Raw genomic sequence first — 12,196 nt, 5'->3', positions numbered from 1 at the left:
AGCCAGAGGTGGGAAAAGACAACAACAACACAACAACAATATAACTTTATTTATACCACACACAGAAATTACAGTAAGAAAATAAATAATAATTACAGATTTTGGGTATTGGCTGCCTAGAAGTAACTAAAAAGCTAATCTGGCTAGGCAGCACAAAATAGTTCAATTAAATGGAGCGTATAGCAAGGACGTACAAGGCACGAATACAAAATACATGAAAGCAGCAGCAAAATAAAATGCAATAAAACAAAAAAACTAGATAGAAGCTAATAATTTTCAAGGATTGAGGTCTTTATTGCAGCCTTGAAGCTAGGCAAACGCATGGTTTTGGTAGGTTCTTTGATGTTATTCCAAATTGAGGCACCTTTAAAACGAATATTAAACTTTCCATAATTAGTTCGAGGTAAAGGGAGGCAGTACGATGATTTAGAAGCCAGTCTTGTATTATATTTGTGCCTTGAAGCAACCGTAGTAAAAAAAGAATCAAAAGGAGTTGGAAGTAGATTCAAATGAAATTTGTACATAAATATTGTGTTTAAGTAATAGATTAGATCAGGAGATTTCAAGATATTTAGTTTTCTAAAGATAGGAGAAGTATGTTCAATGTAAGATGAGAAAGTTATGATTCTAACAGCTTTCTTCTGTAAAATAAAAAGAGGCTTGATTGTTGATTCATATGTGTTGCCCCAAATAATAGCACCATAAGTAAGAAATGGATAAATTAGAGAATAATATAGCTGAGTGAGAATTGTTGGTGATACATAGTAACGCAGCTTTGCTATTATTCCGACCCCTCTGGAGATTTTCTTACTTAACTGGTTAATGTGCTCCTTCCAGTTAAGAAAGGAGTCAATAACTACACCAAGATATTTGATATTATTTTTTTGTTTAATGGTATTATTATTGATTGATAAAGAAATAGAACTAGCCAGCCTCTTTTGTGCTGGTCGAAAAATGACAAAATTAGTTTTACTGATGTTCAAAGCCAATTTATTTGCACAAAGCCAACGATTTATATTATACAGATCTGTGTTTACTTTGGTCTCTAAGGATGTCAATGAAGAATCGGCACAAAATAAATTGGCATCATCAGCAAATAAATGAAAGTCAAATAAGTTGGAGCAGTTATTAAAATCATTAATGTACAGAAGAAAGAGAAGGGGACCAAGTACTGAACCTTGAGGCACTCCACATGTTATTGGTAGTGGTGCAGATGACACATTACCAATAGAAACAAACTGTTGCCTGTTTGATAAGTAGGAAACAAACCATTCATAAGCTATGCCACGGATGCCGTATGAATAAAGTTTTGCTAATAATATTTTATGATCAACAGTATCAAAAGCTTTGCTAAAATCAAGAAATATGCCACAAGAGTATTGACCACCCTCAATTGATCTTTGGATTTTATCGGTAATAAGCAGAAGAGCATGTTCTGTAGAATGATTGGCTCGAAAGCCAAATTGATTTTTGTACAAAATATCGTATTTGTCTAGAAATTTTATGACTCTGTTATACATTAACCTTTCAAGTAACTGATTAAAAATAGATAATAATGATATTGGTCTAAAATTAGAAGTGTCAAAATGAGAGCCTGATTTGTAAATAGGTATGACACGTGCAATTTTGAAGGCATCAGGTACAATGCCAGAAGAAAAGGACAGATTGTATAATATCTCCAGAGGCCTTGAAATAATAGAGCTTAGTATTTTAAGAACTGTAATTGGAAGGCTAGAAGAACCACAAGCTTTACCTGATTTAATTCCTAAGATTATACTTCTAATTTCCTCTGTAGATGTGGGAGCTAGAAGAAAGCTGTTAGAATTAGCTGTTGGAAGAAATTCTGAAAATAAAGTGTTTACTTTTGGAATATTGTTGCTGATATTTCTGCCAACATTAGCAAAGAAGTAATTGAACTCATTTGCTATCTCATTTACATTGGTAAAAACCTTATTAGAAGATACAATTTTTGAAGGTGTGAAATGAGCCTTAGGCTTTAGCACGACAATTTCTTTTATCCCTTTCCAGATATTTTTTATGTTAGATTTGTTAAAATTAAAGTACTTTTCATAGTATTTTCTCTTACTTATTGCAATTAAATGGTTCAATTTATTTCTATAGATTTTGTATTTTTCAAAATGATATTGATTTCTAGATTTAATAAACTTCCTATAGAGCCTGTTCTTATAATTAATCGAAGTTCTGATGCCCTTGGATATCCAAGGTTTTGCTTTGAATTTAATTTCTTTTCTAGAAAGTTTTTTCATTGGAACATGGGAATTAATTATTTCATTAGACTTAGCAAGAAAACAGGAAAAAATATCGTTAACATTATCCATACCATAAAACTGTAAAGACCAATCAATTTGGCTAAAATCATTAATTAAAGCTTCCTGATCCAACCTAGAATAGTCCCTTTGGTAGAAGTCATTTTTTGAGACATTGATATTAATTGAATCTATTGTCAGAAAATTGGGAAGATGATCTGTTAAGGGATAAACAATATTGCCACTACAAGTTTTATGTTCGAGCGAGTTAAAAAATATATTGTCTATGAGCGTGGCCGAATGATCAGTTATTCTAGTAGGTTGCAAGATATGTGGCTGAAAAGAATATGAAAATAAAGTATTAAGAAATTCCCCTGTTTGTTGGTGGGAGTCTGAATTTAATAAATTCAAATTTATGTCACCTGAAAAAAGGCAGAGCTTTCCCTCCTTACTGATTTTGTCCATGGTTTTATAGAAATGTTCTAAAAAGGGGTCAAGAGAACTATTTGGATGGCGGTAAATAACTCCACATAATATGTTTTTGCTACCCTTATTATTTTGTATTTCAACCCATAAAGATTCTTGTTGATCATTTGAAATGGATAAGTCCTCCCTCAAAATGAAATTAAAAGAAACAGCTATAAATAAACCTACTCCCCCAACTGAAAATTTAGTCGGTTTCGATATATAAGTAAAACCTGGGAGAGAACAATTAGCAATATGCTCTCTACAGTCAGAATGCCAGGTTTCAGATAGAGCAATTAACTTAAAAGGATGATTTAAAGTAGAAAGCATATCTTGTAATTTATCAAAGTTTTTTGAAATACTTCTTATATTACAATGAAGAAGTGAGAGCGATTTGTCTGATAAATTTGAAAGCTCATAAGACGAGTGAAATTCATGGGGGGAGTAGTATTTTGAATTAATCTGACTAGGAATATTAATATCTAAATCAAAGTCACTTAAATTCGGAAAATTCAAACTAGAAACTATGTCTAGATGAGGAAGATTTTCAAGGCGAACGCGATCAATGAATGGGGAGCAGTGGCACAATGTATTGGAATTAAAGACTAGATCCAATAGATCATTGTTGTTTAAATTGTGAAAGGGAAAGACTTCAGAATAGCAGGGATGACAGAGCCATAAATCGTTGGTGAGCGATAAATGATTAAACTGTTTAAGCAACAATTTTGAGCATTTAAAGTGACACCACTGTAAACATGAATCGCATTCGACAGCACGACAGTTCTTTCTTATAATTTTAGAACAAATGTGACAGATAACTCTAGTCATTGTAAGTCAACATAAGAACTTATATGTGATCTAGTTAATTGTAAACTTCGATGGAAAGAATACATGTTAGCTATGTGACTTATTCTTAACTTGCTGTATTTGTACTTGCCGCACTGTCGCTCTTGGAGGAGATGTTGGTATCTGTCATCGCCGTCGCCCCTTCGACTTCGTGAACAAAGCTGGAGCTTCTTAGATTTATTAATACCGATTCATCGGTAACATGAATCGATGGACTGCGTTCATTCTTGCGCAAATAGATGTTTCCATTTGCAGTCCAAATGAAGTCATACTTCATTTGTTTTCTATCCTCCAACGCACTTTTGAATAATGCCTTGTTTCTTTGAGTGAGAGACTCACTGAGATAGATCGAGTTACTTTTAAATCTATCCAGGCCAGGCACGTTGTGTGTGGAGAGCTCACGCAACCTCCCCCTGGCTTTGTATGTTTCGTCTCGCTTGTCACGGCTTGTAAATTTGACTATGATGGAGGGCGGGAACTTTGCCGTCGAGTTTTTAGGCTTGATGCGGTGGCTGGTCGAGATATCCTGTCTCGAGAGCTTGACCCCAATTAGGTTGGCGACTTGACACGCTATTTGAGAAGTGTCTTCTCCTTTAACCTCAGGGATCCCACGGATCTCGAGGCATTCCCGGCGGCCATATTGCTCTAGATCGTTTAGCCATTTCCCTTGGTTTGATAATGTAGATCTGAGTAGCCCCACTTCCGAATGAAGACGAGAATTCTCTTTCGAGAGTTCTTTTACTTTAACCTCTTGATCTGAGACTTTCTTTAAGATGATGTCGTACTTTTCATTTAGAAAGTCAAGAGACGCCTGTAATGGCGCCAGTTTCTTGTCGAGTAGTTCTTCCAAAACCTCTCTTGTTAAAGCCATGGCCACAAAAAATAAAGAACAAATAGACACATACGACAACACTAAATATTTGAATTACATATATGAACTTAATGCACATGAAAGTGCAAACAACGACTTCAAAACGCGGAGCTAAAGCTAGGCACGTCCAACCACGCCGCTGTCATTATGCAATTCTCAAAGACCGGGAAAGGTTTGGGAATGGTGAGTTTTGCGAACAGTTGTTACATCTTGCATTGTCGTCCCGCCAAAATGTAAGAAGATAGATGGATTGACACTGACTTTGGATGTAAAAATTAAATGTCGTGCATTCTGCAGTTTAACCATCGTTTTTTTTTGTTTCTCTTTAGGTGTTAGTGCCACTTGTTTGCTACGCAGATCTTCAGTCGACGGGCACATGATGGAGGGATATAAGGAAGGATTTCCTTGGATTTAACCGACCCCTTTCACACACAACACGACATGTTTTAGGTCTGGAGAAAGCGAGCAACATCGGAATACACAGGTACCATTCATACGTCGCACTTCTGTTGTGCAAAATCTAATTTTCTATTTGTATCGACACAAATACATTGGGTGTAATGGTGATTTATACATTGCATTAAATGTGTCCGGTTCAATAGCTTGCAAATAGTAAAAGTTTACTTGATGTGGAGTTTCTGTTGCACAAAATGGGAAAAAAAATATGGGATTTGTGTTGTGCTTTTGCTATACAGAACGACTAATGCAGCCTGCTTACTGCCTTGTCAAACTTAATTCTGTCATGCCAAACTTAATTGATTCAGACGTTGAATTGTTCATGTGCTCGTATATTTTCCTGCACCTTGAAGTGCTTGTTGAGCTTCCATATCACTATCTAGAAATCCTCACCTGGGGCTGGCACTGGGTCCTGGAGATCTTCATATATATCCTGAACCTTCATTCCAGCCATTTTGTGGTGTTTTAGAGCCTGTTTATGTAAGCGCCATTTCCCACGCTAGCTACTGATCCCCAAGTCTCCCGAATGGCCCCTTCTGTTCCTGGATGTTAACAATGCAGCAGAATTAAGCTATACCGGAAGTTGTACGAACACTGCATCATGTATAGATGCGCAGGATTGGCCACCTCCCATCCTAGCATCATCAGGCCCGTCATGCCTGTAGTTTCATGAACAGCTGTGCAGTAAGCCATCATCAGTAGGGTTAATCCCAATCCTTCTGGTTGTCTGTGATGAACTTGGCCAGCATCTCCCCAAGTGTCTGGTTATATCGCTCGACCATCCAATCAGACTGCAGGTGCAGTGTTGTGGTTCTTTTCATTTCAATGCCTAAGAGGACCCCAATCTCTGTTGACTTAAATTCCCCCTCTTATCGGTGTACAGCTGCAGGGGTACTTCAAAACGGCCCATGAACTCCTGCACCATCTTGACAGCCACAGTAACTGCTTCCTGGTTTGGTTATGTGTAGGTCAGGCATTGGTGGTGGGGCAAAAAGTTTGATGGCAACTTTCTCGACTTCATGCATGGTTCCTGCTGGTCATTAAAAAATGTTAAAATGTCTTAAATTTTGGGAAAAAGGTATTAAATTTTGGGAAATTTTTGTCAATGGTCTTAAAAAGTCTTATCTTTCTAAAATTTCAGATAAATTTGTAGAATTTCTAGCAAAAAATATCTTTTAATTTATTTATTTGGTTTGTTGGGTGTTATATTTGTACATGTTTATATTAAATTTGGAAATTTTATGTCTTAAAAAGGTCTAAACTTTAATTTGGAACCTTGTCATAGCGCTGCAAGACTTCTTTTTAGGGGGCCTTCTCGCCTTGAACATGTCACACTTTCAACACCAGTCTGATTCCACATGATTCCCATCGTAGGTACTGTATAGGATGTTTTCATGGAGTTCAAGGCAGTCCCACTGCCTCCAGTTTGCCTTGGTGGCCAGACTCTCAGCAGACACTGCCACTCTGGGAGGCCCAACAATTCTCCTTCCAGGAGATAATCAGAGCCAGGAACTTTCCCTCCCTCTATTCACTCTTAAGGCGGCTGGTGACCAGCTCTCAATCCAGCCTTAGTGCTTTGCTGTCGGTTAAGTATTGCAACTTACCTGGAGGCTTTTACATAGTGGCAATAAAATCAGCACAAACCCAGGAAGCTACGCAGCTCTGTCGCATGTGTCCGTTAGTGGCTTGTCTTCCACCTGGTGTTGTCTGGGCCTGTAGAGATCCCCTAGCAGCCGACCATGTGACCAAGGGATGTTACAGACAGCTGGAACAGGTGGCCTGAGCTTGAGTCCTGCTTTCCTAATTCTAATGAGGACCTATTACCCTGAAGAACATCCTCTCCTTTTTGCGATAGCTTGAGAGGCTTCAGAACCCTCCATCTATACGAAGTTTAACCAAAAACTAACAAGCCAATTTTTTTTTCTAACATACACAGCAAAATCCTACAAAAAACCTTTTGAATACTTTTCAAAACATAGCTTTCTTTGGTCACTGGTGAAATAAACTTTTTTTGGGGGAGGGGGGGGGGGGAAATGGAAATATTGGTAAAAGAACTGACAGGCTAGTCGAAGAGGAGTCAGTGCAGGCGCAAAGCATCATGGAGCTCACAGCAAGGGAGTACAGTATAGCCTGGGGACAAGTCTACTATTTTGGTTTTTATAACATGGGGAACACTTCACTTGTTTTTATTTCTTTTTGCTTATAAGGCAATGTTTCACGATATACTGGAAACCGTCTTAGTGCTCTTAGTGTTATAGGCAATCTATACTATAATAATACGTTATGGAATGGACCGTGCGCCACCTTTCACGGAAAAACTGTGCTGGGTTTGAAAACTCTGAAACAATACCATTTCCACACATTACCGAGGAAGAGGTGTGCAAATTGTTTTTTTATTTCAATATTATACCAGGGAGCAAAGTTCTAACTCACACGTTTTTATAAGCGAGAGAGGATCACATTCGCAAAAGAGCCATTTTCAAGATTTCACAGAAGCACAAAGATAATTTATTTCACGCAGCAAAAAGGACTAATGACCTTCAGACCTCCGTGTCTCCCAAGAAAAACACACTAAAAGTATACAGCTGTGATGGAGTGGAATAGGTTGGTGCGGCGGATGGCTCGAAAGTTTACGAAGACAAAGAAATTTACAACTTCACGACGCGAGCGCTGGGACGGAACTAAAAAATACGCAGAAATCACACAACTGTAGACACTTTACAAATAAAGTCATGACATCTATATAAGGAAATTAAACAAAGGCTACCCAAAATAAGAGAAATAAAAACATGCACACTCTTTACAACATACACATGCACAAGATAAAGTCAAGTCTATTTCACACTGTCACACAGTAATAAGTCTATCTCCAAAAATATCATCGTAGAGGAGAAATCGTATTCTAGACAATTTCAGAAGATGTGTAAACAAACCTTCAAGGGCGCGGAAAATTAAATCTGAAAAAAATTCCAATACTTGCCATAGTTTCATTGAATACTGTAGATAGATTAATTGTAGCTAAAAATACTATTAGTGGATTATATCTAATTCAGGATGGAAAAGCAGGAAGTGAAACTGCCCTGTCATGAATTATGAATTTGCACTTCGCTTCAGAAATTCCCTGAGATTACCCTCTTGGAACACACTTTTTCGGTTTGGTTCTTGTTCCTCCGTCGCTGTCCTGTGTGTGCTTCATGAGTGCGAGCATGTGCTTAACTAATTAACATGAATTGCGGATGGGTTTTAGAAACACTACACGATTGAAAGATGAGCCTTTTGGAATTTAAAGTGAAAGCTCGGCCTTTTTGGATTAAATTGGAAACTTGGTCTTTGTTAGTTTAAAGTGTTGCTCAAGTATTTGTAGCCAAATCTCCTGCCTTTATTATGCTTAAAGGACTTATAATTATACCCTTTAAAATGAGTCCTGTCTTGGTTTTTTCTTATCTTCTTACGCACTTTAGTTGCCTCTACCAAGTCCTTAATTGTTTAGAGAGACCTGGATCTTTCCCAAATAAAGATTCAGCAAATGGGACAGTTGGTGAACATAAACGCTTGTTGTCAACATTGAGCTCCATGTTCTCTCTTTGTGGCGTTACTTGAGCCAAAAAATTTTGGCCTAAAAATGCACAGTCTGTAGCTGTTTTTATAATTCCTTTATTCCAAAATATGACTATGACTGCACGTCCCCTCCCAAACTAATGGGATTGCCTGTTATGGTTATCAGACCTTCAATTAAATAATTTCTTTTGTTAAAAAGAAATGCAACAAGGAATTTGTCTATGCCCTTTCTCTTATAAAACAAATAGAGAAACCCCGAAACAAAGGGTTAGTGATCAGCCAAGACAGTGGCTGCAAAGAAAAGCCAGCTGCCAACTGCCCCCAGACAAATCTATAAGAATAAAGGTTTTACCCTTGCAATTAAATGACCAGCCAATCTAAGCGTAAGCACTTTACTTCCCTGTGAAAACTTCTAGGTTTAATGATTCAATTTTTACTCAAAGTTTGCTAATTTTTTTAAATAAGTATTAATTTCATGAATTGAAAACGCATTGAGGCCCAAGCAAAATGCATATAAGAACTGTTGTTATTAACTCTACCACAGAGAGTCTCCCAGTCCAGAGCTTCCAAAACAAGGTTCTTTGTAAGCTTATCTTCCAACATGTTAATCAAGCTTGCGCGATTAACCAGTCAGAAGTGAGGTGACATAATGGCAGCCATGTTGATCCACAAAAGTCCCTGTTTCACAGAGACTGAATAAACGGCAAAAATATGGGTTTGTGGTGTTTTCCTGCGAATTTCGGAGACAAAGACTGGACGGACAGCTCAGATAATGCTAAACAAACACATTAAATTAATAAATTAATTACATATAGGTAAGGTATAACCTGTCACTCTCAGCATTAAATGCAGTTCATCAGAGACAACATGGTCAAGTGTTACATTCAGCAGTTGCTAGTGCTCACAGGACAACTTCTTTCTCTTGGCGCACTCTTTGACTTTGTCCAGGGTTCTTTCTCTCCCCAATAGTAGTCTTGAGGTTCGGTCGAATGTCGAATCTGAGAATGATCAGAAACTGTTGCTTTAAGTAATCAGATTTCATACTGATAATGTATTTTGTAAATTGTTTACCTGTCATTTTTGTGGATTTCACACCATACGCAGACAATCAGAAGTACTGTAGCTCCCTTCATGCCAAGCATATGAAGTAGAAACTTAGAAATTGTAAAAAAATAAAATAACCAGTTAAACCGTATAACTAAAATCACATCCATGTACTTTCCTACAAATCGTCAACCACATGACTCTTTCAATTCATGCACCATGACTGTACCTTAAAATCTCACCAAGGTGTAGCTTTATAGGAATATCCCTTCCATCTATGGAAACTTTCCCCTCTTTGATGATGTTATTTGCCTGCTTGAGTGTTGTTGCACAAGAGCTTTGCAAAATTTCATAGGATTCTTGTCCTTTGATAACTGCAACTGTTTTATTACCTGGTTTTAAGAATAGGTACCTAATGGGTACATGTCTACGGTGCTTTTTAGCTGGCTTGTTCTAGTGTACGATAATGTATGTGCTAAAAATTGAATAAAGCCATAGTTCTAAAAAACAATATTCAAGTCTTTTTCTGGTTTCTGCTTGTTTAGATGCTTTCATTTTAAGCGTGCTTTCCTTTCAATGCAATGTATTATCGGCATAGTGATTTGACTGAGCAAGATGGTAATTCTTGTTAACATTATCGCATTCCTTTTTTCCATTGAACATTCCGTAACAACGATACGGGTGATTGGTCATTTACTTGTGTACTTTATTTGAATTTCTTTGTCACTGTTTCCAGGTATAAATTTGTTAATTGTGCATTTATTATAAAGTACTTGAAAGAAACAATATTGTCTGCATTAATGTCTGTAACGTTGTCATAGGGGAGTTAACAAGGCAAGAAAGACACTAAAGGTTTGGGTTATTTGTAAGCTCCTTTTACTGTTTGAATCTGTGTACACACCCGAACTCCGGGTCCTATTACAATATGATTGTCTCAGCTTAATCACACAACTAATCAGGCAATCAATGGGAGTAGTATTACAAATAACGTCACATCTCCCTTTCCATAACAAAACTCAAATAAATGCTATATACAAATAAAAAACACGTTCAATGTTCTAAATGACAATTACCGGAATCAAACTGACGGCTTAACAACCCTTCCACTTCACGTGACGACAGGGGCACTTGCTGTCTCTTGCATTGCTGGCGGCTGCTCCTGTTGTACCTCCCTTGGGGTCTCGCTTCTTTCTGATTACGGTAGCCCTGGTGGTGGAGCCAACTTGTGCAAATGAGCCTTAATACTTCCTGAATCAACAATACTTTCAACTGCTTTGTTATCGGTAAACCATTTAAGGTAATTCCCTTGAATTGCACTGCGCACCCCTTCTGTGCATAGTGGCGCGCGCTGTTTGTTCGAATTTTCCGGTATTAAGTGCGCGTGCGCCCCACAGTTGTACAAGAAAACACAGCAAAAGGCGCGCGTTTTTTTTACTTAAAATCGCTTTGACAGAAAAACATAAAATGGGGTTACCCCCATTTTATATTTGCTCAAATAGTTAAATATATACGGAAAAATGATATACTGAGAGAAGAAAAAAAGTTGGGTTGTAGAAGTTTTGTTATTTCTTTTAAAAGCCGTAAAAATACTTCAAAATGGCGCTTTTTACCGTATGAATAGTGTCGAAAACAATGTCTTTTAGTGCGATCTCTTAAAATGTGATTTGTTTTGAACATTAGCTACTACAGGTTATCGTTTAGGAAATCGGATTTTGGCAGCTCGACAAACAGAACTTAATTTTCTAAAGACAAAAGGCACTCTTTTTGAAATCTAAGAGTTGGGATTTTTCCTTGCGCGATCAGTAAAAACGCGTCAACTCTACACCCCTCTGTTGTGAAAACGAGGTCGGTACCCCCATTTTTTTAACTTTAATATTGTTTATGCCAAGTTTTGAAAAATTCTGGGTTGTAGAACTATTTCAAGGGAATTACCTTAATGGCATTCCCGAAAAGCAAGTGCTTAAAGCTGTGAAGCGCAAAAAGCATGCACTTTAATTCTCTCTACGTGGAGCCAATTCCAATTCTTGTAACACACCGGTGTGTCATTCATGGTAACGTAAGCTGCGCAACCAGTGTTACTAGCGTCAGAATAAACAACTCTATTTGGGATCTTAACTTTCAACATAAGCGATTTGGAATTAAGTCGAATAGAGTTTTGACGCCAAAAAATGCAATTCGCTTTTGCATCCATCATCTAAGCAAAGCAAAGACGACCAGTTAATTTTAGTCTCTATTTTGCGATATAATGATTCAGACATCAATTTGCAAACATTGCCAAAGACAAGTATGTTGAAATGAATCAATCCAGTGATACGAGCTAGCTTTCTAGCTGATAACTTCCCTGAGGCCAGTGCCTCCTCAATTATCGAAAGCAGTCTCGATTTTTTCCTCTGGAACTGTAAGCAACTTCTTCTCAAGGTTCGAGTGAAAACCAAGCCACTTGGTAAACTGAGAAGGGTATCAATTACTCTTTAGAACATTAGGAACAAACCCACTATTTTCAAGATCTTGTTTAACAGAGAGAGAGAGCTTGGGTAAAACAGGAATCAAAAGAAGGGGACACCCCCAAACCGTCGTCTAAATAAACCATGTTAAATGCTTTACTGCGCCAATGCTTAACCAATGGTCTCATTAACTTGGTAAATATATGAGGCCCTGTCGACAAACCAAATGGCAAAACACAAAACTT

The 12,196-nt window shown here is 37.5% G+C and overlaps 1 protein-coding gene across 1 annotated transcript; it reads right to left on the bottom strand.

Moving 5' to 3' along the window:
• Positions 1–3,645: 3,645 nt before the first annotated feature.
• Positions 3,646–4,449, bottom strand: LOC125563007. Its single transcript, XM_048727542.1, has one exon. It carries the CDS (start codon positions 4,447–4,449, stop codon positions 3,646–3,648), a length of 804 nt encoding a protein of 267 aa, XP_048583499.1.
• Between the last annotated feature and the right edge of the window lie 7,747 nt (positions 4,450–12,196).

The sequence above is a fragment of the Nematostella vectensis genome, chromosome 1 (genome assembly GCF_932526225.1).
Source record: "Nematostella vectensis chromosome 1, jaNemVect1.1, whole genome shotgun sequence".
Taxonomy (NCBI): domain Eukaryota; kingdom Metazoa; phylum Cnidaria; class Anthozoa; order Actiniaria; family Edwardsiidae; genus Nematostella; species Nematostella vectensis.
The sequence above is the reverse complement of the archived record's forward strand: the minus strand, read 5'-3'. Positions and strand labels throughout refer to the sequence as shown.

Coding starts and splice junctions, on each gene's coding strand:
- LOC125563007 (XM_048727542.1), bottom strand. CDS start 4,449: ATGGCTTTAACAAGAGAGGTTTTGGAAGAACTACTCGACAAGAAACTG.